Here is a 26,306-nt window from a genome sequence, read left to right on the forward strand (position 1 = left end):
TGCCAGCCACCATAGGGTCATGTCTATGATCCCACACTCAAACCAGCAACCTTGGGGTTTTGAACCTGGGTCCTCTGCGTCCTAGACCGACACTCTATCCACTGTGCCACTGTCTTGTCAAGTGATCATTTTTATCCAAAGATGATATTACAGGTCCCATAATACCAATTCATTTGAAATAAGAATGAAAATATCATAAGAAATACTGAAAAATACACTTGAATAGAGCTCTATTTTTAAAAACAACAGCTAAGCATCATATAAAGGATCGTATACTTTGCAAAATTAGGCTGTAATTTCACTGTGTGGTAATTCTTACCACAAGCACCAGGAATCCACATTTTTAAATAAAATTGTATGACATTACTGTAATTTTTTAAAATTGACTTTCAAAGTACCTATTCATTTGTCCAAAGAGTACTTATTGTGTTCTTGCTATGTGCCAGGCACTGTTCCAGGTGGTGGGATCAGTGAGGGCGGATGATAAAAATAATACCTGCCATTTGGACCCTACATTCCCGTGAAGTAATTGACATATCATAAAATAGTAGGGAGAGCAGGGTGTGCTAGGAAGTAACACGTGCTAAGAAGAAACTATGAAGCAGGGAAGGTGGGTGGGCAGTGCAGAAAGGGGGTAAAGGTTGCCCCCTGGTTGTAAAGAGGGTGGTCAGGGCAGGTCTCTCTTGAAAGATGACCCAGGGCAAAGACTTGGAGGAGAGGGAAGGGAGAGACATAGGCACATCTGGAGAAAGAGCATTCTAATCAGAGGGAACAGCAAGTGCAAAAGCCCTGGGGTGGGATGTGCCTGGTATGTTTGAGGAAGATGAAGGTGCAGATGGAATGGAGTGAGTGTGGGGAGGGAGGGAAGAGATGCATTTGGAGAAAATATGGCGGGAAGATCGTTCAGGAAATTGTAGACCAGTGGAAGGACCTTGATTTCACTCTGAATGAGATGGAGGCTGTGAGCAAAGGAGTGACTACTGGAATATGAAGACAGAAGGGAATCCAGAATGACTCAAAGGTTTTGGGCCTTTTCCAAGCAGATTTGCAAGGCAGACACTGACATGAACAGAAATGGGGAAGGCTGCTGCATTAGGATGCTTTGGAGGGGAGATCAGAAATTCAAATGGGCATGATAACTATAAGACATTCAGTGAAGGTATCCAGTAGGTAGAATGCTCAGGGCACTCTGTCCTGAGCCCCTACAGATTTACTTCACAATCTGCTTCTTCCTCTAAGATAGAGCACTGGGAACAAAGCTGGAGGGAGGATCATGAATGAGGCATCTGAAAGCAACAAAATAATACTGTTACTACCAGGGCATTTTGGGGAATCTAAGAAAAGAAAGAATCTTCATGACCTGGTTAGGTGAGGTTCTCTATTAATGCTCCAAGATAATGCTTCAAGGTAATGCTCCAAATAATGCTCCGAGAAGGTTCTACTCTTGTCTACCAAACCGATACATAAAAGGAGGGAGAACCGAGGATGGGGTTGGTAACTCCCACAGGCAAGGGCAGTGCAAATTGAGAGGGTCGTTCTGCAAAATAACCTGCTTCAGACCTTTGAGTGTGTCAAGGTCATTGAAGGAGACTAAAGAGACATGACATAGAAATGCACCACAGGATTTTTTTTTTGACCTGGATCAAAATAATTGTTATAAGGGGCATTACTGGACAATTGGGGAAACTTGAATGTATTAGAGAATTAGATGACAGTAATGTACCTATGTTGATTTCCTGTTTTGTGGGTATGTAAGAGAGTGCCTTTATTTGTAGAAAATACAAAGTATGGGGAGGAGGGCATCAAGACAGCTACTTATTCTCAAAAGAGTTCTTTCTACTCTAACCGTAACTCTTCTATAAGTATGAGATTGTTTCAAAATTAAAATAATATGTAAAATGTGGGGGCATTTTTTGATGACATCTTCTTTAGAGCCCTGAGAGGGAGAGGGAGAGAGAGAGAGAGAGAGAGAGAGAGAGAGAGAGAGAGAGAGGGCACACAGAGCAGTCTATAATTAATGGGCGAATGAATATATGTGACAAAATATATTGTTTGCACATAAAAAGTGAACACGCAAAGAGGTCAGTAAAGGAATTTGGAGGGTGAGAGATTGAGTTTGGAGGGAAAAGGGAGAGAGAGGGAGAAAGTGCTCTCTTGTGGTTTAATGGAGTTTTCAGCTGGAGAGTCGGCTAAACACACACAGGGATTGGCTCCAGGTAGCGGGGCTTCTGCTGAACCTGCAGAGGTTTCCTCCATCATTGTGAGATGATTACCTGCGTTGGCCATGTGGGCAGGACGGTGGTCCAGCCCAAAGATCGCTGGCCTGCACGTGAAACATCCTCGCTAAGATGACTTTTGAGCAGGAGGATAAAACTGATAAAAGGTATGAAGTGTAGGAAGAAATAGGTGAAAAAGAAAGAAAATGTAAGTTCTCTTCATTTGAAAATGTAAGTATTTTTTATTTGAGATACCTGCCTAACTAAAGGGGTAGTTCCTGCCCCTTCTTCATCTCTCCTCTCCTCCCTTCCTTTGAAAAATCTAACTTAGAACCCTCTTTAATTTGAACCAAACAGGGAACACTTCCCTCTCTTCTCAAGTCTTAGGTGACAGCAAGAGAGTCCCCTTAAATAGAATTTTCTATTTTATGATTCCTGAAATACTTATTGCAGAATCATTACAGCATGTGTTCCAAGTGCCAGAATAAATTTACACTGCAATATTACAATGCTGAGCACTATCACTTTTATTTTGGCTTAAAATGAATCTGTTTATAGCATGTCTTTTTTTTTCATTGACCCATAATTTACTTGGAATAAATAAATTTTAAAACACAGTGATGTTTAATCCATATTTTTAAAAATGTATCTATTGATTTCAGAGAGAGAGGAAGGGAGAGACAGAAACATCAATCTGTTCCTATATGTGCCCCGACCAGGCATCAAGCTGATAACTTCTGCATATTGGGACAGTGCTCTAACCAACCAAGCTATCTAGCCAGGGTTAATCCATATTTTTTTATTCATTGATTTCAGAGAGAGAGAGAGAGAAAAAAATACATTGGTTTGTTGTTCCACTTACTTATGCTGTCAATTGCTTGATTCTTGCATGTGCCCTGACTGAGGATCAAACCCACAACCTTGACACTCTAACCAACTGAAATATCCAGCAAGGCTAACTCTATATTCTTGTTTCAGATTTCTATCAATTGTACTGAGGTCTGATAACTAGATTTTGTAAAAAATCAGTTATTTGAAATTTGTTAAGACTTGAATTGGTGTCTAGTGTGTGGTCAGTTTTGCTAACTGTTACAAGAGAATCTGGGAAGAGTGTGAATTCTCTAATCATCAGGGAAGGAGAGGGTCCTCTATATGTCTATTAAGTTTAGCTTCTTAAGTGTATTCAGATTTTCTATGTTAATACTAATCTTTTCAATGTTTACCTACCAACAACTGAGCAAGGAGTCTTGAAATCCTACATTATGAGGAAATATCTGACAATTTCCTTCTCTAGTGCCTTTTGTATTTTGATTCTACTTTATTAGATGCATGCTAGTTTTGAATTTCTATTTCTTCCTGGTGAATTGAACTGTTTTCATTATCTAGTGGCATTCTTTATCCTAATAACACTTTTTTTTCTTAAAGTCTATTTTGTCTCATATCAAGTGGCTACTTCCAGATTTCTTTTACAATATTATTTGCCTGGCATATCTTTTGTTTGTTTGTTTATTTACTCTCAACCATTCAACGCTGTTTTTGGTGTGTCTCTTGTAAACAATATCTAGCTGGATTTTGTTTTTAATCAGTGAGTTTATTTACATTTACTGATTATGAACAATGGAGGGTGTTTAGGTCACGAACAAAATAACCCTTACAGGAATGGTTAGCTGTAACGGGGTACCCAACCAGCAGGAACACTGAAGATTGAGCTGCCCAGGGTGCACAGAACAGAAGGCAAGCACCACTTACAGAAAGGGGCGTGGTGGTCACATGTCCCATGTCTTCCTGCATCCACAGTGCAGTTTCTGTAGAGATCGGCAGAGAGATCTGTTCATCTATGCCCAGTAGATTCACAGACAGCCACCACAATACTAGGTACAGAGAGGAGGAGTACAGAATCCATCCTTAACTGAGATTCCTGATGCCTGTTAGCACCAAATGATCGTTAAGACAGCAGTATTAAGGGAAAACACATCGTACCATTCTGCTCCTGCAGTGGCTCATACATATTTGATGTGCAGGGATTTCTTATTGTCTATAAAGTCATTTTCAAGTTTTTTTTTAAACTGTGCCTGTAGAATAATCTGTGTGCTCTCTTAAAGCTTTCTGCTAAACTAGGTTTTCTGATTATTTCTACAAAATGAGTTATTTTTTTATTCCCACTGCGCCACTTGCCTTCTTGTGTCATTTGTTTTTCAAATTCAGTAGAGAAGATAAAAACATTTAACATATGATAGTTTCTTAACCAGAGGTAGAACTGAGAAATTACTTGATGCTTCCAGTTAAACCAAAATAAGATAACTGTGCAATTCACCATTGGGAAAGCAACGGTAATGTGTGTGATAGTAACACAGAGGTTATCGAGTTCTTGGTGGGTGGCAGGTACTCTGCTTAGATGTGTGTGTGTGTGTGTGTGTGTGTGTGTGTGTGTGTGTGTGTGTGTGTGATCTCCACTTAAATATGAAAATCTAAGGCTCAGAGAGGTTGAATAATTGGCCCAAGATCACACAGCCAGTAAAGGGTTGAGCCAGGACTCAACGTCAGTCTCTCCAAATTTGTTATAATGAAGAGAATGAGTCCTTGTGTGAAACTCCTGGAATTCCTATCCCAGCTCCCCCATTTCAAACTCTCTGGCAATGGGCAAGTTGTTTTTTGTTTTTTGATTCTCCAGTTTAATTGGGAAATATTTGTTATACATCACTGTATAGGTTTAGGTATACAGCATGATGGTTTGATTTACATATATTGTGAAATGATTACCACATAAGATCAGTTAACATCTATCATCTCATAGATGCAATAAAAAAGGAAAGAAAGAAATGTCTCCTTGTGATGAGAAATCTTAGGTTCTACTCTCTTAACAACTTTTTATTTAAATTTTAAAAAAATTTTGTGAGAGAGAACAAGACAGAAACGTTGATCTGTTCCTGTATGTGCCCTGACTGGGGATCGAACCGGCAGCCTCGGTGCTTCTGGACGAAGCTCTAACCAACCAAGCTATCCGGCCAGGGCAATAACTTTCTTTTTTTATGCTCATTTCCCAGATTATTTGTTTGAAAAATGTCCTCAGAGGATGGCAGTTAGGATTTAAAATTTTTTTTCTTTGTTTTTCTTTTTTAATTTCAATTTAAATATTTTTCAATTACAGTGGACATTAAATAGTATGTTATTTTCAGGTATACTCCCTAGTGATTTGGGCAAATTATTTAATACTCTCTTCTATCTCAGTTTTCTCTTCCGTAAAATAGGAGTAACAATATCTATCCAGAGGATTGTTATGAGGATTTAATGGAATGACATGAGGAGATGCCCAAAATAGAGCCTGGCACATGGCTCTTCAGAAACTATTCGTTATTGTGGTTTCAGGGGACAGGTGCGGCTTGTTTATCATCAATGGGTGATATTACTAGTCAAATTCTATGGTTTCTTTAATGTTCTATTTACTGGTTCTCACCCTCTTCATGTGTCTTACTCACCTGCCACACAGACCCACTGATGGCCCAGTGTTCCCAGTGTTGGCTGCCACCCGGCTTCCCTGCACTTGTTACGGCCCAGGTTCGATGGTGCTCTCTTCTCCAGAGGGAATGCTCTGGTTTTCCCTGCTGTAAAATTTCATAGCACTTTATATTTTTATCATGATATTTAATGGCTGTATGGGTCATTCCTTCATTCTATAAATATTTCCCAAGCACCTTCTGCGTGCCTGGTCCTGTTCTAGTTACACACACACACACACACACACACACACACACACTCTCTCTCTCTCTCTCTCTCTCTCTCTCACGAAAAAAAAAAAAAGCAAGAAAGAAAGAAAAAAAAAAGAAGAAAAATACCAGAGAGTTGTAAGTGCTGTACAAATAGTTAAGGTGGTCTGACTGAGGTGACTAGGAGTGTGAGGCATCCTGGGGTCAGTGAGCAACCTGTCCACGCTGGACGATGTGGGCCCTGGGGCTGGGACCCCTCTAGCACTCCGAGTTCCAGTTCCCTGTGTTTGAGTTTAAGCTCCATCACCAATTAGCTGTGTGAGTTTTAAAAGTCAACCTACTTATCTCATCTGTAAAATTAAGATAAATGTTCAATGACTTGCCTAGCTCACAAGGATCATTTGAGATAATGTAGAAACATTCTGCAAACTCTAAAGTACTATGAAAATGTTAGATAAGATTTAAAATGTATGGAGCTTGCATTATAATTTCTAGCCTCTCCGCTAGAGCAGGATCAATTACTATTCTTCTTTTTATCTGCCACAATACCTAACCTAGTTCCTATGTTCTACAGATCACAAGGGTGAATAGTACTGCACAATAAAAGCTTATAAAATGTATGAAAGAGTCAGTGATTAGTGCCTTCAATGTTATCATGAACATTACTGTCTAGCAGCAATGCTTTAAAAATTCTAGGGTAAAATAACCCAAAATACCTAATCTTTATTTTCACCAAATCCATTGAAATGAAGAATAAAGAAGCATTTTTTTCAAGGTTAAAGTCATAAAAATACTTTTGACTTATGTTGGGTGAATGAGTTGTAAAATCTGTATTTTGTGGGTTTTTCTCACTCTTATTGTTAAAGATGGTGCTGCCCATCGCCCAGGTGATACTATTAATGCCCTTCTTGCTTGGGAAGGGGCTTGGTTATGTTAATGTGTGCTAGAGGAAGGGGTTGTTCCGGGGAAAAGTTTTAAAAGGAGGAGCTAGGAGGCCATTTTGGAAAAGAGTGACCACTTCTTGTAGAGAGGAGGAGCCCATGCTGTAGCAGGGGAGGGAGGGAGAGAGAGAGAGAGAGAGAGAGAGAGAGAGAGAGAGAGAGAGAGAGAGACCACGTGGGGGAGAAGAGGCAGCCAAAATGGAGGCAAGGAGGTGGGAGCCTTTGAGTCTAGGAAAACTCGGATGAGTCAGTAGCTTTGTGATCACTGAATGAGTGGGATTTGGAGCCCAGTGTGTTTGTTATTTACTCCCTTGCCGGGTGCGAGCTAGGTAGGATTAAAGGAAAATGGACCACCAGTTCTGGGCTCCGCAGTTTCTTTACTATCTGTCCGGATTACATGCGAACCTTCACGGGCCAGGCGGCTTTGATGGTGGCCGCGGCTACTGGCTTTACAACCTAATAATTCCATTCTCACACAATCTTTTGTCTTTTAGTCAAGCTCAACATACATACAAAAAAAGTGCAGAAATCTTAAGTACAAATAGGAGTTTTCACTGAGTGAACACACCCACATAATTAGCCCCTCCCCTAGAAATGGTGCCAGAAGATATTCCCCTACATGGAAAACTGTATTTCTGAAGACATTCACACTGTGTGTGTGTTTCGGTGAAAACGCTAAGTGTTGGGTGGGGGAATGATAAGGTAAGTGTTGGCACCTAAGTTTTGAATTGTCCTTAAAAACTCATAAAACTCAAAAGCCCTTGAGTCAGGTGGGTGGGGGAATGTGAGAAGTAGCCCGGTGGGAGGTCCTGAGGAATGCAGGAGGGGACAGAGGCCAGTTTGCAAACGGAGAGGGCAGACTCAGGCCTTGCCTAGGGACTTTTACATTAAGATGTTAAAAAAAAAAAAAAGATAAGCTAGAAAAAATTAAAAGCATGATGCTGATCAAACAGAATATGTCACGGGCCAAGTTTTGCCCATAGGCACTTTCTTTAGCCACTTTAGTTTGTGACCCTGGCTAAAGAAAGAGAAAAATAGAGGCAAAATAAACTCGCCAGGAGCGGCCATGGGGTTATAGCAGTGCACAGGTTATGGCGACGTGTGGACAAGGACCGGAGGCAAATACAGAAAAATGAACGCTGGCCTTGGTGGGAACTTGACCTAATTACCCCTTTTTCAGTTTCTTCTTTGGTAAAACAGGGATTAAAACAACAACAAACAGCCCACATAGAGCTGTTGTAAAGGTTAAGTGCATAGAAAAGTACATAGTTAATAAAAACAATGTTTTCTTCTCATTATTATTTCTCTGGTCTCATATCCCATCCTTTCCCTCCTGACTGCAGCCACACTGGCTTTCTCAGCCTCTGTCTGACATGTTTTAGCCTCAGCCCCAGTTCTTCTTCCCTCTAGTCCTGGCCTCCCGTCCTGGGGCTCTCTGCTCAGATGGCCCCTCCTCAAAGAAGACTGCTCTGCCCCTGGTCTAAATCCCAGGGTTATAATGTGATTTGTGTAATTAATAATTTAAAAACAAATTTCAATGGGTCCGTCTTCTTTCCCTCTGCTATCTCGTCCGACAGGTCAGCCATGCAGAAACTGGGAGCAGACATGTTTGAGCAGGTCTACGGTTACCTCAAGGAAGCAAGGCGGCGCGACGCCAGTGACGCGGAGATCAGGGCATCTCTAGAAAAAGTGGTGCCTCGTGCCAGTGACTGTTTCGAAGTTGACCAGCTCCTCTACTTTGAGGAGCAGTTGCTGATCACAATGGGAGAAGGGCCAACACTTCAGAACCAACACAAACAACTGTCAAAAGCAAGCAGGTTCAAGGGGACAGATTTCTGTGAAAATCCATTCAACACATAAGTTGGAGTCTAGTCTGGGAGATGGGTACACAGTGGGAGCTACCATCTTTACTTTTATTCTTTACCAAGAGGGAGTTAGGAGCAGACGCAGTCTGCCTGTACTTGGAGTCACGAGTAGGTCAGTATTGTTGGGTCTGACATTAGCATGTAGTTCAGATTGAGTGTCCCTGCAAGGCTCCCATTGGGGTCGATCACCCCGAGGACAGCTTGGGGAAGCCCTCTGCTCTTTATCATTTCCCCTTGGAGGACAGACTCAGTGCCTCTGCCCTGGATCTCCGTGGACTGTGGCCAGCATGCCTCTGACAGTTGTGGACACTGGCCGCTGACATACTGAGCTGCTGACCAAGAATCACACATGCCTGTTTTGGGTGACCTGATTTTTTGGTCCACTTTTATCCTTTTATAGCTTTCAAGCAAGAAGTGCCGATGTATAAGGATCTGAGTAGAAATCCAAAAAGTGATTCTCTCCTGTGATGGATTCCCCAGACTCACCCGTGGAGTAGTGAAGACTCTTATTCTTAATAGATTTTCCATGGTTACAAAATAAATGACCTATTCTAGCTTTTCGTTATCTAGAAGTATCTTGTGGAATATATCACAGTCATGTAATGATAATTATTACTTAGAGCAGCTAGCATTAGGTTTATTAGGAGCGCATTATATACCTCTTGGATTTTTTTCACCAGGGAGAGAGAGAGAGAGATAAGTCCATTTCACAGCTGAGGATGCTCGAGTTAGGTAGCCTGCTTAGTCACCCAGCATGAGCTGAGTTGGGACTGCATGCTTGGTCTGTCTGATTCAGCACCCCAGCTCTTAAACCAGGGGTCTCAAACTCAACTCAGCATGTGGGCCGCAGAGCAAGATCACAGCCATTCAGCGGGCCGCACTAGGTCTACAAAAGGCAACTGTTACGCAACACTTTTCAGTGTCACAAAACGACCAGAAACTGTAGTTCGCATCACAACTGCTGTTAACTAAGCTAATATCTAGCTAGGATGCTAGAGAAATGAAAAATACAAGTAGGCCCCTAGGCTTACTTAATTTTATCCAAAATATTTTGAACTTCGTGGATTAGTCTGCGGGCCGCACAAAATTGTTCGACGGGCCCGTGGGGCCGTGAGTTTGAGACCCTGTCTTAAACTCTATGTATGTGGGCTTTCGACTGAGGAGCTCCAGCAGACTTGCTTGAGCAGCTTCTTAAACATACACACTTTTAAAGGTACTGTCCAGGGAATAATACCCTGGGTGTAAGAACATGTTAGAGGGGAGGAAAGGCTTCCTTTGCCCTCTTCAGCTCTGTGGCTGGGGCCTGCAAATTAAACTGACAAAAGACAGATTAACAGGAGAAAAAGCATACAGATTTTATTTAATAGTAATATTTTCAATGTGGCATTGGGGGCTTTCTAGAAAGAAGTGAAAACCCCAAGGAAGAGGTTAAGCCTGAGAGCTTATATACCATTCTGACAAAGGAGCAATACATTTGTGGAGAAGTAACGACAAGAAAAAAAGGGGATTTGAACTCCTAAGGGGGTTAAATTGTGGGAAAGTGACTAGGAAATGCATGGGGAAACTAGTGGAAGATAAGGGTTATTTTAATAGGTTTGTCCGTTTGGGTCCACTTCTGGTGTTGTTGGCATCCCATCTCCAGTGATAAGATTGGTCTCTTCCTGGTCTCCTTGGGGCACTTTTCTCATGGGAAATTTATGCTTTTAGGTAGAAAGGGAGGAGGCAGAGAGCTTTTCCAACATCTGCTGTTTCTTATTTGCTTTTAGCTCAAAATAATCTTATGCCAGTGTGGCATATTTTGGGTGGCATATTCTGACCCCTTACAGTATCTGGGAAGACAGGTACAGATTGGACACAACTGGTATTCCTGGGGTTGGTGCTGCACGTCGTCATCAGATGAGGCTTAAAAGAAAGGAGACCCAAGAAGAAACACCACTTTGGATCATAGCTCTTTGCCTTACAAAGGCACTCATGCATGTTTACCTTTCATTTGGTTCACTGGGAGCAGCAGCACAGGATTTAAGATGACTACAAGAAAATACCTATATAGAAGTTTTAGATTTACCACTGGGGAAATACTTTCTCCTTCAACCATAGTCTGTTAATTTTGACTCCAGAGTAGGTTGAAATCTATCGGTATCCCATGTATACCTGGTGATTTATTTCTTCCCAGTACTTTTTTTTTTAAGTGAGGGGAGATAGAGAGATAGATTCCCACATGCATCCTGACCAGGATCCACCTGGGAACTCCATCTGGGGATGATGCTTGGAGCAACCAAACTATCCTTAGCACCTGATCCTTAGCACCTGAGGCTGACACCCAGAAAAACTGAGCCACTGCAAGAGAGGAAGAGAGAGAAAGATGAGGGAGAGGGAAAGGGAGAGAAGCAGATGTTTGCTTCTCTTGTGCCCTGACCAGGAATCAAACCCAGGATATCTGCATGCCAGGCCGACACTCTATCCACTAAGCAACCAGCCAGGGATTCTTTCCAGTACTTTCATGGCAGGTTTTACTTTGCTTTCCCGAATTACAGGTTCTTTCTAATAGTAATCTTATTTGAAGGTATCTGTCATCCTTTTGTCTTTTCTGAATAGATTTTAAGTATACTGTGCCAAGACCAGCTCAGCAGTGGGTGTGCATGAAAGGAAGGCACTGCAGGACTTAAGAAAAAACACACACAGGACAGAACATAGAGAAAAGATGGGTACAGGGGCCTCCCAGGCTCTAAGACTGAGAGCCCAGATCTCTGCAGCCTCATCGTATTTATTCGTGTCTTTGCTCATCAAGCAAATTAGCAGAGCCTGAGTCAAATTAGTCTACAATGGATTCAGGTGCAGAGAAAGATGACCAACAGATGTCCCCAGGCATGTAGGAAAATAGCTACAGGAATCAGCTCCTTCCTATAAACCAGGGGTCCCCAAACTATGGCCCGAGGGCTGCATGCAGCCCCCTGAAGCCATTTATCCAGCCCCTGCCACACTTCCAGAAGGGGCACCTCTTTCATTGGTGGTCAGTGAGAGGAGCATAGGTCCCATTGAAATACTGGTCAGTTTGTTGATTTAAATTTACTTGTTCTTTATTTTAAATATTGTATTTGTTCCTGTTTTTTTTTGTTTGTTTGTTTTTGTTTTTACTTTAAAATAAGATATGTGTAGTGTGCATAAGGATTTGTTCATAGTTTTTTTTTTATAGTCCGGCCCTCCAATGGTCTGAGGGACAATGAACTGGCCCCCTGTGTAAAAAGTTTTGGGGTCCCTGCTATAAACAATCACAGTAGTGCTTGCCGAAGCAGCGTTCTGCCCCTGCAGGACTTGACGTTGGGAAGTCCACACCAAAGACGTCTCAAGGCTGCAGTTAAATCTCTCATTTTCCTACAATACTGTTTCCACCTTCCCTTTATTTTCTCCTGATCAGATAATGTGCTTCCTTGTTGGTTGTTCAGCATTCCTAGTCTAGGTTTGAAATTTTATTTTCTTCAATCTTTTGGTAGAGATCCTTGGTTTTTCTTTTTTGTTCTGCTCTTCCATCTCCTTACATTAAATTAGGAAATTCATTGAATTACGTAGAATTAGGAAAGATCATCAAGAGCAAAGGTGTGTCGCCCTGGCAGGTTGGCTCTTTGGCTCAGCGGTAGAGCGTCGGCCTAACGTGCGGAGGACTCGGGTTCGATTCCCGGCCAGGGCACACAGGAGAAGCGCCCATTTGCTTCTCCACCCCTTCGCCGCGCTTTCCTCTCTGTCTCTCTCTTCCCCTCCCGCAGCCAAGGCTCCATTGGAGCAAAGATGGCCCGGGTGCTGGGGATGGCTCTGTGGCCTCTGCCTCAGGCACTAGAGTGGCTCTGGTCGCAACATGGCGACCCCCAGGATGGGCAGAACATCGCCCCATGGTGGGCATGCCGGGTGGATCCCGGTCGGGCGCATGCGGGAGTCTGTCTGACTGTTTCTCCGTTTCCAGCTTCAGAAAAATGAAAAAAAAAAAAAGAGCAAAGGTGTGTCATAAGAGACCAACGCTAAGGTCATTCCACACCCTCATATTTCCACTATGTATGGATGTGAAAGTTAGTGAATAAGGCTGATAAGAAAAAAATAGATGTATCTGAAATATGGTGTTGGAAGAGAGCCTGACAGGTACCCTGGAGCCTGGACTACCAGAAAGATGAACAAGCAGGTAGGTTCTAGAGGAAATGAAGCCTGAAACATCGCGGGAGGTAAAAACGACAAAACCAAAGCTGTTCTATTTCAGGCACATCATGAAAAGGTAGGGTTCTTTGAAAAAAAAAAATAATGCTGGAAAAAAAAAACAGCAGGAAGAGGAAGATGAAATACGAGATAGATTGACTCCATAAAGGAAGCCATAGGCATGGGCCCACAGGAGCTGAGCAGGGTTGTTGAGGACAGGACATTGTGGACATCACTCATTTATTGTGTTGCCAGGAGTTGGAGCCAACTCAATAACACATCTCTCTCTCTCTCTCTCTCTCTCTCTCTCTCTCTCACACACACACACACACACACACACGTATGGATATTACATCACTAACCAGATGGGAGGTGCTGAGTAGAAACTGGCTGAGGAATTAGAGAATTAGGAAGGCATTTGTTATGAAACAGTCACAGGTACAGGGAAGAAAGGGACCCTGCTAGCTTGCTGCTTTGTAAAATATACGTATATTTCACAAATGCCAATTGACCTTTCTGTTTTCTATTTATGCAGAGGAAATGCCACCAGCTATTTTGGGTGATGCAGAGATAAGAAAGATACAAAGGGGCATAATGGATGTTAATTATTTAATGTATTTGGACTGAGGCTGGAGCAAAAGCTCTAGATCTGTTATAAAAGTTCAGCCATCGCAGTGGGCTCAGGATAAAGGGTGCTAACAAACAGTAGCTCAAGGGGAAAACTCTTTCAGGATAATGGGGTCGCTAACAAATGTTTCAGAAGGGAATAGGGGCCAGGCCACCAAGATGATAAAGGAGCAAAATGAAAAACGGGGCAAAGAGAAGTGTGTGTGTGTGTGTGTGTGCGCGCGCGCGCATGTTTAAAAGACAGAGATAGAGGATTAGGGAAAGGGGCCGGGGTGGACACACAGTAAAGAATTTTTTAAATGATTTTCACAACTTATGTAAGGGGGAAAAATTTTTTTTAGTTGTTTATTGATTTCTCTCTTATATGTACCTAAACCAGGGGTTGGGGGGCTCCAGCTGAGCCAGCGAGCCCTTGCTCAAGCCAGAGACCTTTGGGCTCAAGCCAGCAACCATGTGGTCTTGTCTAAGATCCCATGCTCAAGCCAGTGATCTTGGGGTTTCATATCTGGGTCCTCGGAGTCCCAAGCCAATGCTCTATCCACCGCACCACCACCTGGTCAGGCTATAAGGGGAAAAACTGAACTTAATATCAGATGACGCAGATTCTAGCCCCACTCTTGCTGTTTACAGTGTGATCTAGGGCAAGTCATTTTTGCCAAGTCTTAGTTTCCTGCTGGTGTCTGAAGATTACTGTAAAGAACAAGTAAGGTGATTTAATAGGTTGAATCACATGACATTGCCAATGGGTTCTCCATAATATAGAAAAATAATTTAAATGTAGGTGCCCTCGACTTTGAAGGAGAAATTATTATTAATTTTATGGTCAGGCCACCTGATCTCCCATCATTGGAGATTCATCTCTGAAGGTGTAAGACTGGTGGGCGTGGCCATGCAGGTTCACACTGGATTCGAGCAGACAGTTAGGGAACAGTGGAGCTGGAGGATGGTGGGCCATTCCGTTTATTAGAGTCTCACAACAGCTGACCAGCAAGCTGGCAGGGAAAACCGCTTCCCTCTCTCAGGGCCCATGAGCACACAGGTGGGGGGGGGGCCTTCTCCAGCAAACAATGGCCCCTCCCAATGGCAGCAGGCAATCCAATCTACAATCTGCCGCCCTGAGGGCAAGCACCTGCAGCCTTACATAGATTGTACACACGTGGTGTGGCCCTTGCTCATGCACCAATCAGTCAAAGTACAAGCGAGCAAGTCTAACACACTTGTTTGCCCAACAGAAGGCTTCTAAAATTCTACTCCTACTGTGCAAACACACCCAAAAGTACACACTTAGCCATTTTCAGCTAGCACTGTATTAAAAATTCACTGACGGTCTGCTAAAAGCCACGAAGGCCATAGAGAAAGCAGCTCTGAATAGGTAGGTGAATGGTCTCTGAGTACCAGCGTGCCCCCTGCACAATGCGTCAATGAACTTCACACTCCAGTAACCTGCCTGTGTGACCCCAAAGTTAGTGGCACCACCAGCACCTTTAGGACACTCAGTTCTTCCCTAACTTCAGGCGTTCTTCCCTACATTCAGAAATTTGGTCTCATATATATAGTATATATACATTATAAAATGACATATTCAAAAACTATATAACATCATAAATATTCATTAGGAGCACCAGAGTCATTAACAAGTATGCAGAATTGAAAGCCTGTCTCCAACAGGACTATTTTCAAAGTAGATCTGTAGGGTTTTGTGAAGTGCAAAGCTTATTCAAATGTAAATTATAACCTTTACCTTTAACTTTATGGGAAGCTCTTTATATTTTTAACATTTTACTATGGAAAGCATCAAATCATAAAAGTAAAGAGAATAATATAATAAGCCCTTGTTATGGAATCTTATTTTAACCAATCTTATTTTATTTATGCTCTCACCCACTCCTCCAAACTGGATTATTTTTATCCTATCATTCATAAATATTTTAGCCTATATCTCTAAAGGATAAAGAATCTCTTTCCCCTGTTGAGTCATAAGATTTTTATTCTGCTATGTGCTTAAAACTTAAACCATGAAATTCAATTATAAAGCTATTTAAACCATAACATCAAGATCTTTAAGGTAGCAAGAAAATCTTTGTCTTTTAAATAATTTTTTAAAGTCACAATATTATCATATTTGAAAATGATCAATAATCCCTATATATCAAATGTCCAATGTTTTGCTCAATTTCCCCTGCTGTTTTAAGTTTGTTTCTTCAAATGAGGATCCAAATAAAGCCCAGTCATTTCTAATGATGTCTCCTCAATCTCTTTTGATGTATAGATTCTGCCTCCATCCCCCCTCCCCCCCCCCCATGTAAGGTATTTTCCCCGCAGAGGAAGAAAGAAAGGTGTAGCCATAAAGTGTGGAATAGCAAAAGCTTTATTTAGTAGAGCGCTTCCCAGACAAGGTTCTCTGGTCCGCAAGACAGGGGCCAGAGAAGTTGCACAGGGGAGGGGGGGAGTCCGTGTGGGGGGTAATTTATAGGGTTGGTTGGGTGAAGGCGAGTTGGTATGACGTGGTGAAATTTCATTGGCTGACACAGTCGTTCTTTTTAAAGGGCTCCAGAGAGTTTCTTTTGGCAGGCATGGATGTGGGCGGTTCCAGCCAAAGTTCCCGGGCCTGGTTCCTCACGTGACCTTCCCCCATTGCCAACTGACCTCACACCCCATAATTCACTTATTGAAGAAACCAGGCCATTTGTCTTATAAAGTCACCTTCAGTCTAGATTTTGCTAGTTGCATCATCCTGATTTTTTTTAAACAATAAACTTTACTTTTTAGAAGTTTTAGATTTACAGAGAAACTTGAAAGAAAGTACAGATTCCCATATAGTCCAACCAGTTTTCCCCTATTATTAACATCCTACATTGGTATAGAATATTTGTTACAATAGTGGACCAATATTGATACATTATTGTTAACCAAAGTCTACACTTCATCCAGATTTCCTTAGCTTTTTAAAATTATTATTTTTACAGAGCAGGAGAGAGAAAGAGAGAGAGAGGGAGGGAGAGATTAATTGGTTGTTCTACTTAGTCATGCCATCACTGGTTGATTCTTGTCTTGTATGTGTCCTATTGGAGGGATTGAACCTGCACCCATGGCATCAGGACAACACTCTAACCAACTGAGCTACCTGGCTGGGGCCCAGATTTCCTTAGCGTTTATCTAATGTCCTAATGTTCTTTCTCTGATCTAGAATGCCATCCCAGATAGCATAGTACATTTAGTAGTCATGAATTTTTACGGTCCTCTTTGTTGTGACAGTTTCTTAGACTTTCCTTGTGACTTAACAGTTTTGAGGTATGTTGGTCAAGTATTTTGTAGAATATCTCTCCACTGGGATTTTTTTTTAATTTTTTTTTTTTTTTACAGAGGCAGAGATAGACAGGGACAGACAGACAGGAACGGAGAGAGATGAGAAGCATCAATCATCAGTTTCTCGTTGCGCGTTGCGACTTCTTAGTTGTTCATTGATTGCTTTCTCACATGTGCCTTGACCGCGGGCCTTCAGCAGACCGAGTAACCCCCTGCTGGAGCCAGCGACCTTAGGTCTAAGCTGGTGAGCTCTTTGCTCAAGCCAGATGAGCCCGCGCTCAAGCTGGCGACCTCGGGGTCTCGAACCTGGGTCCTTCCGCATCCCAGTCCGACGCTCTATCCACTGCGCCACCACCTGGTCAGGCTCCACTGGGATTTATTTAATGCTATTCTCATGATTAGACAGGGGTTATGCCATTTTAGGAGGAAGGCCAATGACATTAAATATCAACATGGCTGTTCACTGTTGATGGTGACCTTGATCACTTGGCTAAGGTAATGTTTGTCAGGTTTCTCCACAAAGTTACAAAACCCCCCTCCCTCCAACACATTCACTTCTCTCTGTATTGTCCTCTTTGGAAGATAGTATTCACAACCCACCCATAGAGTGGGCAGTACATTCTACCTCGAGGGCAGAGTACATTACTTCAAATTCTGCATGGGAGATTTCTCTTCTCACCCTTTTACTTACTTATTCATTGTCTATATCAATATAAACCTGCAGATATTTATTTTAGACTTGGGTTATAGTCCAATACTACTTTATTTTGTCGCTAAAATAGTTTCAGCTTTGGCCACTGGGAACTCTTTCAGTTGGCTCCTGTGTCCCTGTCCCTTTGACATCAGTATGGCTTTTCATTAAAAATAATTTTTTTGGGTGCACTTCCTTATTTTCAGGTATCACAAAGTGCTTCAGGCTTATCATGTATCCATTGTGTATATTTCCTGCCCCAGTGCTTGAATCAACCATTTCTTCCAAGGAACCTTGGCTCCTTTCACTGGAGAAGGGTATTAAAAATCAAGATCTGGGCACTAGGTGTGCCTATTGCTTCTGGGGTATTGTAAGGCCAGTGGCCGCTGCCGTGGCCATGCAGGTTCTCACTGGATTCAGGCAGATGGTAAAGAACTGTGGAGCCAGAGGATGGTGGGCCATTCCATTTATTAAAGTCTCGTAACAATGGAGGAGCAAACAGGTAGGAAAGACCTCTTCCCTTTCTCCTCACAGGCCCTTCTACCACCCCACCATTCTCAGCAGGGCTCCCAAGCCCCTCAGCACTCCAGCAAACAGGCCAGGAGGAAATACCCTTTCTCTGGCAAACAATAACCCCTCCCCACCACTGACAGGCAGTCTGCAATTTGCAATCTGCCACCCCGAGGGCAAGCACCCACAGCCTTTCCTGGACTATACACACATGGCGCTACCCCGATACAAGCCAGCAAACCTAGACACTTGAAACACATTGGTTTGCCCGACAGATATTGCTTTATGTCCTCTCAGGTAACAGAGCAAAGAAATATATATGTATATAAGCCTTGTATACACACATATCTATGAATACTTTTATATGTAACCATCTGTATCTAAATTAAGTTAAACATAATGAATTCATACTGATGTCTCCAACTCGATCCACTTTCATAGGGATCATTCAAGCTTCTTCCTGATTTAAAAAAATATATATTGATTTTAGTGAGAGAGGAGGGGAGGGAGAGAGAGACAGGAACATTGATCTGTTCCTGCATGTGCCCTGACTAGGGATCAAACCAGTAACTTCCACACCTCCAGATGACTCCAACCAACTGAACTATCTGGCCAGGGTTTCCTGATTTTTAAAGATGTACTTCGCATTTCTTATAAAATGGCAGTCAGATCCAGATTCAAATTCCAGTTTTTAGGATTAATATTTCACAGGAAGTGATGTGTTGTCATCATGAGGCAAATAACATAGCTGGTTTTCTATTATTGATGTTAGCAGCCATTGATGATAGATCCCTAGGATCTATTCTTTAAACTTTAAAAAATAGTAAAGGTTTTATTGGTTCTGTCATTTTTCTTTGATTAACTGGAATACTCCATATAAAGAGAAACTTCCCTTCCTAAAGACAGGATAAGTGCTTAATTCTTTTCATTACTTAAAAAATAACGAATTCATTCTTTAGCATCATCCTCTGAGGCTGACCCCTCAGTTATTTTTGGTTTTGAGTACCACTATGAGCATGGAGTAGCTCTTGAGGTACATGGCACTGCTCAGCGACCCACCTCCAGCTTTCATCCTGGGCGATCTGCCTCAGTAGATAGAGGGGAAGGGGAGGCATGGAGCCTGGGCTCTGCTGGCAGAAGCAGAGAAGGTTGAAAAGAAAGGCAAGGTTGGGGTGCGGGGATGGGGTCTGAGGACTTCCATGTTCTTTCATCCCGAAAAAGCTCTGGTCTTCAAAGTCACTCATTATTAGACAACTGTTGGCTTGGGTTTCAGTTTTTCATGTTGCCTTACAAGGAGAGGAATCCATCTTTCAAAGCCTCTTCAAGCAACCAGGTAATAAATATGCAACCATCTGAAGCTCTAGAAAGGGTATGTTTGACCTTACATCCTTTGAGGAAGCCAATTTAGGAGAGAAACCAAGTCACTTTTGGAATGTTAGAAGTAAGGATTAGGGCACTGATTCTCAACCCTGGTTGTTTATCCGTCACCTGAAACACATTTTAAAACTGTCTAAGCTTCAGCATCACTGCCAGAGGTTCTGATGCAGTTGATTTGGGGGTGGAAATCTGGAACTGGCAATTTTTGCGAGCTTTTTGCAAGGTGATTCTAACATTTAACCCAGGACCGTTTCCAAGGCCCCTAGACCAGTGGTCCCCAACCTTTTTTGGGCCACGGACCAGTTTAATGTCAGAAAATATTTTCACAGACCGACCTTTAGGGTGGGACGGATAAATGTATCACATGACCGAGACACGCATCAAGAGTGAGTCTTAGATGGATGTAACAGAGTGAATTTGGTCATTTTTAAAAAATAAAACATTGCTCAGACTTAAATATAAATAAAACGAAAATAATGTAAGTTATTTATTCTTTCTCTGTGGACCGGTACCAAATGGCCCATGGACCGTTACCGGTCCGTGGCCCGGGGGTTGAGGACCACTGCCCTAGACCACTGTGGGGTAATGAGCTGTGTCACACCTACAGTCTCATCACCTGGATCCAGTTGCCTGATATTAGTAGACACCACCTCTGCCATGTTATTTAGACATCTGTAAGCTAGGAAAGATGATGCCAGAGATGACTCTTTCTCTTCTCCCCGTAGGATGCTGAGGCCTGATGACTGTGGCTGACTTCTAACCAACAGGTCTTGAACATAAGACAGCACTCTGCCCACCTTCAAAACCAAGGGTGGCTACATTTACTTGGTGCTGACACTGTTTTAAGTACTTTGAACTCTCAACATTCCTAATATTGGTTGGTATCATCTCCGTGTAAAGATGAGCAACTGAGGATCTGACAAGGTTAAAGGATGCTAAGGTCTCAGGCCTGTGTCTGGGTGGATTCTCGGGCTCTTCTCTATCCCTAGCTGTCACTTACAGGGCCCTCTTCAAGGAGCTGCCTCATCTTTTCCTTTGTGTAAGAGACAGATGCTTGCTGTAGAGGTAGTCTGCATAGAGTACAAGGCCTCAGAAAAGGTGGGGGAGGCCTGGCCTGCAGTGAGAGATCCCGAATCCTTGGTCCTCAGCATCAGGCCCAGAGTAGCCACTACCCTGGGGGTGGCCATTCCCTACCTTCCTTCACAGCTCAGTGGTCTGAGTGTGTGAAGATAAATTTAGAAAGCCTTGGACACTTCTTCCATCTTTAAACCTTCCTCACGTTCCTTCCTGTGCCCATAGGGTTCCACGCACAGCTCTTTCTACACCCTTCCTCGGAAAATTTGATTGATCCTATCCATCCTATCCACTGCTTATCACTACCCCCAGTTCTTGACTAGAGCTACAGTTACCATTGACTACACCTCCTAAATCCACCTCTCAAGATAGGACACCACCATCCACACAGACCAGAGACTCTAACCTCACCCTAGTACCAATCAGCCCCAACATTCAATCAGCCACGAAGTCCCCTCAATTCCTCCACTCAGGATAGATGTTACACCCATCGCTCCTCTCCATCCCCACTGCCCTAGAAAGACCATGTTCCAGCAGCCAGCTCTGCCTCATTTCCTTCCTAACCCCACTCCAGACCTATGCCTAGTGTACCATTAGATCAAACCAGATGTACAGTAGTTCCTTGAACGCTCCCCTGTGTTTCTCCGGCTCCCAGGGTTCGTCCCTAATTAAATCCTGCTCAGGATACAATCCCTCAAGTGCGTCCCCTGCTCCAAATCCGTTTAGGAATACTACCAGTGCTGGATTGTGATGTAAGCAAATTTATCGCTACTGTCCGTACATAGGACGCCGCTACACTTTTGGCCCCGCCCCACCCCGCCCCATCCCGAGGCCCAATCCCGAGGAAGGTTTCGACTTCACCTATAACCCACCCTGATTGGCTGCCGCCTTGACCAGTCGCTGCCCTAACTCTTCTAGGTCCCGCCCCTGAGCCCTGCGGGGATTAGTCCTGGCCGCTCAGCCCGCCACCCTGCCCACGTGGGCCTGCGGGATCGGTGAAGGAAGAGCGCGGGACCATGGCTGGTGTCCGCAGGCTGACGTTGGAGGAGGCCCTGGCGCTGGAGCCTAAGTGGCAGCACGCGTGCCACGCGATGCTCTACGCGCCGGACCCTGGGCTACTTTTCCACCACATCCCTATGCGTTATGCTGTCCTGGTGAGGAGGGGGCGCGCCAGGCCACTCCCCGCCCTGCTACCTCCCTGTAGTGCCTGCCTCTGGCGCCCCAGGCCACTCCCTGCCCTGCTACCTCCCTGTAGTGCCTGCCTCTGGCGCCCCAGGCCACTCCGAGTGTAGTGCCTGCCACTGGCGCCCCAGGCAATCCCAGCTTTCCTCTCCTGCAGATGCAGATGCGCTTTGATGGGCGTTTGGGCTTCCCTGGCGGTTTTGTGAAGTTGCAGGACGGCACGCTGGAAAATGGGCTGAACCGCGAGCTGAGCGAGGAGCTGGGCGAGGGTGCGAAGGCCTTCCGCATAGAGCGCGCCGACTACCGCAGCTCGCATGCGGCAACCAACCCGCACGTCGTGGCCCACTTCTATGCCAAGCGTCTGACGCTGGAGCAGCTGACTGCAGTGGAGAAAGGCGCACCGTACGCCAGGGACCACGGGCTGGAGGTGGGGCCTGCCTGGAAACCCCCACCCCCACATTCTCCCTCTGCTCAAAAGCCTCTTTCTCCCCTGGTATAGAGTGGAAGTCTTGGTCATCTTTCCTCTGGATGTCAAACAATAGCAAACCCTGTTCCCCTGCGAAGGTCTCTCCCCACTTCTCCTTTGACAGGCCTCTGCAGCTAACTTTCTAGAACACATCCAACCAAGCCTCTCTTCTGCTCCTCATATATAATGGCCAGGCGTCATACCCTAAGCCCCTTTTTTTCTTGGAAAGGAGATGCGTCCTGATTCTTCCTGGGGAAATCTTGGCGTGGCACTTAGGCCAGGGGAGTAGGGGGACCGATGGTGCATGGAGATGGTTCTCAAACTTTGGCAGTTATCAGAATCATCTGGGAGGCCTATTAAAACAGTGCTTACTGGCCCTACACCCAGAATTGCCAGTTCAGTGGGAGAGGGACAGAAGGACCTGAGAATCTGCATTTTTCAGGAATTCCTAAATGGTGCTGATATGCCTGGCCTGGTACCACATTCTGAGAACCGATGTAGGGCCAGACAGGCTCCTGGAGGAAGCAGCCACTAAAGGTTTAGTAGTAGGGAAGGACTAGCCTTGCTGGAGCTGGGTAGCATGACTTGAGGAATGAGCAGCTGCCTGGGTTCCTAGTGACTCCTGGCTTTCTCCGTTCACAGGTGCTGGGCCTGGTGCGGGTGCCGCTGTATACCCTGCGGGATGGTGTGGGAGGCTTGCCTGCCTTCCTGGAGAATACCTTTATTGGTGCTTCCCGGGAGCAGCTGATAGAAGCCCTACAGGACTTGGAACTGCTGGAATCGAGCTCTGCTTGAGGCTTTAAGATCTCAGCTCTTCACTAGAGGAGCCCTCCATGGACCTGTGGGGCCTGAGGGATGGAAGGAGGGAGGAGAAAAGGAAATTTTTATTTTCTGGGCCTGCACCGATAGGTGGTAACAGATTAAAAGGAGAAGTATGTGCAATATGTTCTGAGCAGAGGGCCCCCAGCAACTCAGGGCAACTGACAAAAAAATGCAGCTCATCCCAGGGGCCCTGGCAAATTCTCAGAGCCCACCCCTCCCAGTGTATTTGCATACACACAGCCTGGAATCCCCCAGACAAGGGGATATAAAATTTGTGCCCATACAAGTTGATGCTCCCTTGACCCCCAAAGTTTAGTTTAACCAGGAAGAGGCTCTTTTGGGGCCGAAGTTGTCACCATCCCATCCTCATGCGAGGGGGAGGAATGGTAGCACATTCCTGCATGGCCTCTTCCCACCCTCCCACATAGCTGCTCTCCAAGGTCTAGCCCAGCCCATGACTGTTGTGGAGGACAGAAAAGCAGAGGACTTTTTCCCTGTGAAAGTGGTCGCATCCTTCCCTGGGAGTTGGCCAGAGCAGTATGCCCCTGAAAGGTGGTAAAGGGTCTTACCCAACCCCTTGCTGTCTCCTGAAACTGAGCAGAAAGGGTGAAGCAGTGGTTTGGTTTCCTTGGACTGACCTTGAATTTGATACATCTGGTGCATCTCCAGGGATTGCATCTTTGGGACCCCTTAAACTCTGGAGACATCAGAAGGGAGCTGACCCATCCCTGATTTGCCTTGGTCGGACAAAAAGAGCCTTCAGTAAAGAAAGGCTTATTGTTGGGCTTCTTGGCCCTTTGGTTCTTACAATATGTATGATGTATTGGAGATCTAAGGATGAGAGCCATAGGACTTGCTTTCCTCAAGGTTGGGAATGGTATACATTCTGGGCTTTGTTGGGCCACATGGTCTTTGTAGCAATTACTCAACTCTGCCATGTCAGTGGGTGTGGCTGTGTGCCAATAAAACTATTTTTAAAAGAAGGTGGCCAGCCTGTGGGCCTTAGGCTGCCAACCCCTGCTCTAGAGGAAGATAAGATTAACAATTTTAATTATGATGCCTATTTATTTGCTTTATTTATGTCAGTGTTAAGAAGAAAATAAAGGGTTGATACAGGTCTCACCTCGTTATTTTTTACTTTTATTGAGATGGTTGGGAAGCATCTCTGAAGAGTATTTAGGCTGAAAGATGAGAAGGAAGTTCCCAGGTAGGAGTGTGGGAAGAGTATAGTAAGGTTTTCCAGGGAGTAGCATGTGTTAAGGCCCCAAGGAAGAATCTTGGCAAATGCTCCCAAAACAAAGGTAGGGGAATTAGACTCCATCTTTAATTTAGCGGAGGATGGTCTAGAAGTGGGAAAGGCCAGTGTAGTTAGACTAGTGAGCCGCAGCTGGAGAGGCCGGCAGGAGGCAGGCAGGAGCGAAGGTCTGTGGCCCAGTGCTGTGTGGGGCCTGGACTCAGAGGGGATAATAATGAAACAGAAGGCTGCCACCGTAGTTCACGGGGGAGACGGTGGTGATCTGGGCCAGGAGGGCAGCAGAGATGGTGAGAAGTGAAGGTGTTTGAGAAGCATGCTGGTGTCAATGACAAGCCCTCTGAGGGACTGGTTGGGGGTGTGGTGAGGGAGAAGAGGATTCAAGGATGACTTTTCAGTTTGTTTCTTGTTAGTCAAGTTGTGGATGAAGGGAGACCTTGAGGTGGGGGGCAGACTTTTGGAAGGGTAGAATCAAAGTCCTTTGGGGCATGTTGAGACACAAATTTGTGAGTCATCTGCATAAAGAGGATAGGACAATTTGTCAGACTGGAGGAGGTCAGCCAGGGGGAGGACAGAGAAGAGGGCCCGGGACATGGCCTGAGGAAGTCCCCCCCCCCCCCGGAAGTGGGGGAGGAGCAGAGGTTGAGAGGAAGCTGCTGTAAGAACATTCCTGTGCCAAGTGCTTGTGAGCTGTGGTAATATGAGGGCAGACTGCTGGAGTGAGTGGCTTGAAGCTTTTGATAACTTAGATGGCAACAATTTCAGGAAGGGCTGGGAGTGGAAGGCAACCTGGAGCTGGTTGAGTGGGGGAGGGGACAGGGTGAGAAGTTGGTCCCTGTGGAGAAATAGGGTGATAACGAAGAGAGCTGCAGGGTCCACAGAGTGTTTGCAGTGGGGAATGTGAATGGGACAGTGGTTGTGGAGAGAGATGGTGTGGGGATGGCGGAAGGGGTCTCTGAAGGGCACAACCCAAGAAAAAGGAGGGAGGGCCCCGAGGTGCGAGCAGATGGAGTCCTGCAGCCTGACTGGGCTCAGGAAAGAGGAGAAAGAAGGTGTAGAGGAGGAGGGGGCGAAATTAATGGTGAGATAATGGAGTTTGAATGTCTTCTTGGTGAAATGAAGCGAGGCCATCAGCTAGCTGGATATGGCTGGAAGATGTTCTCAGAAGTAATGAAGGTGATAAGGCAACATTAAAAAAAGAAGATATGAAGTAGTCATTCATTTTGGTATTTAAAAGTAAGTCAAAGAAACAGTAGAGCCTTGGCCAGGTAGCACAGCTAGTTAGAGCGTTGTCCCTATACACCAAGGTTGCGAGTTCAATTCCCAATCAGAGCACATACAAGAATCAGTCAAGGACTGTATAGATAAGTGGAACAACAAATTGATGTCTCTCTCCCACCCCCTCTCTCAAATTGATACATTTTTAAAAAAGAAAGAAAAAAAGAAAAACAGTAGATTGGCAGGCAGGGGTGTGTGTGCCCCTGCACTGTTTTCCCCCCTTGGGCGCCATCTGGGATGAAGGCACTTGATGCAGACTTGGGGAATTGCCAGGAGCACAGGGAAGGGACAGGGCAGTTAGGGAACAGGAGAAATGACGGACCGTGCGGTACAAGGTTTAATGAAGACAGGAGATGACTTGAGAGGTGTTAGCACTGGTGGTCTTGGTGAGATAGGTGTGTTTGAACCAGAGAGGCCGGTTTGAAATTGAGAGGAGCAGTCACAGGTAAAGTCCAAGTCATGTGGGCAATGAAGCAAGAAACGGACATATTGGAGAAGGGAGGACGAACTTGGAGCCAACACCCTCTGCAGACAAGAGGAGTGACCCAAAGGCCAGGGACAGTGGCCAGAAGGGGGAAATGGGCATGAGGGAATCTGCGAGGAGAGGGGAGAGTGGTGATCTGGAAGGGCAACAGAGCGCAATGTGGGCCCAGAGGCGGCTCCTGGCCTTTGAAGGTAGGACAGGGAGCAGCTGCAGGGATCAGGTGGATAGACGCCTAGAGAAGTTAAGGACTCTGTCTTTTGCCTCCTAACCTAACCCTGAGCCTTTTGTATGCTCTAGAGCAGGGGTCCCCAAACTTTTTACACGGGGGGCCA

The 26,306-nt window shown here is 44.7% G+C and overlaps 2 protein-coding genes and 1 long non-coding RNA gene across 6 annotated transcripts in view; all 3 read left to right on the forward strand.

Moving 5' to 3' along the window:
- Positions 1–9,278, forward strand: part of NEK11 (NIMA related kinase 11) — a 275,610-nt gene extending 266,332 nt beyond the window's left edge. For 3 of the 4 annotated variants that reach the window (XM_066245120.1, XM_066245119.1, XM_066245121.1), the window contains one exon: positions 8,439–9,278. In XM_066245120.1, the coding sequence (XP_066101217.1) occupies positions 8,439–8,721 (283 nt within the window). In that variant the 3' untranslated portion in view covers positions 8,722–9,278. The remainder of the gene's footprint in view (positions 1–8,438) is intronic. The other variant, XM_066245122.1, reaches the window with a different exon arrangement.
- Positions 9,279–12,238: 2,960 nt separating this feature from the next.
- LOC136314740 (uncharacterized) lies at positions 12,239–13,011 on the forward strand. The gene is made up of 2 exons (XR_010727356.1): positions 12,239–12,320; positions 12,716–13,011. It is a non-coding gene; the product is annotated as an uncharacterized lncRNA (long non-coding RNA).
- An 8,460-nt stretch (positions 13,012–21,471) lies between these two features.
- NUDT16 (nudix hydrolase 16) lies at positions 21,472–24,079 on the forward strand. Its single transcript, XM_066245345.1, has 3 exons — positions 21,472–21,644; positions 21,830–22,099; positions 22,781–24,079. The coding sequence occupies exons 1-3, from the start codon at positions 21,507–21,509 to the stop codon at positions 22,931–22,933; spliced, it is 561 nt and encodes a 186-aa protein (XP_066101442.1). The 5' UTR covers positions 21,472–21,506; the 3' UTR covers positions 22,934–24,079.
- The last annotated feature ends 2,227 nt before the right edge of the window (positions 24,080–26,306 follow it).

This window comes from Saccopteryx bilineata, chromosome 10, assembly GCF_036850765.1.
Source record: "Saccopteryx bilineata isolate mSacBil1 chromosome 10, mSacBil1_pri_phased_curated, whole genome shotgun sequence".
NCBI lineage: Eukaryota > Metazoa > Chordata > Mammalia > Chiroptera > Emballonuridae > Saccopteryx > Saccopteryx bilineata.

Coding starts and splice junctions, on each gene's coding strand:
- NUDT16 (XM_066245345.1), top strand. CDS start 21,507: ATGGCTGGTGTCCGCAGGCTGACGTTGGAGGAGGCCCTGGCGCTGGAG. Junction 21,645..21,829: donor CTATGCGTTATGCTGTCCTG/GTGAGGAGGGGG, acceptor CCTCTCCTGCAG/ATGCAGATGCGCTTTGATGG. Junction 22,100..22,780: donor CCAGGGACCACGGGCTGGAG/GTGGGGCCTGCC, acceptor CTCCGTTCACAG/GTGCTGGGCCTGGTGCGGGT.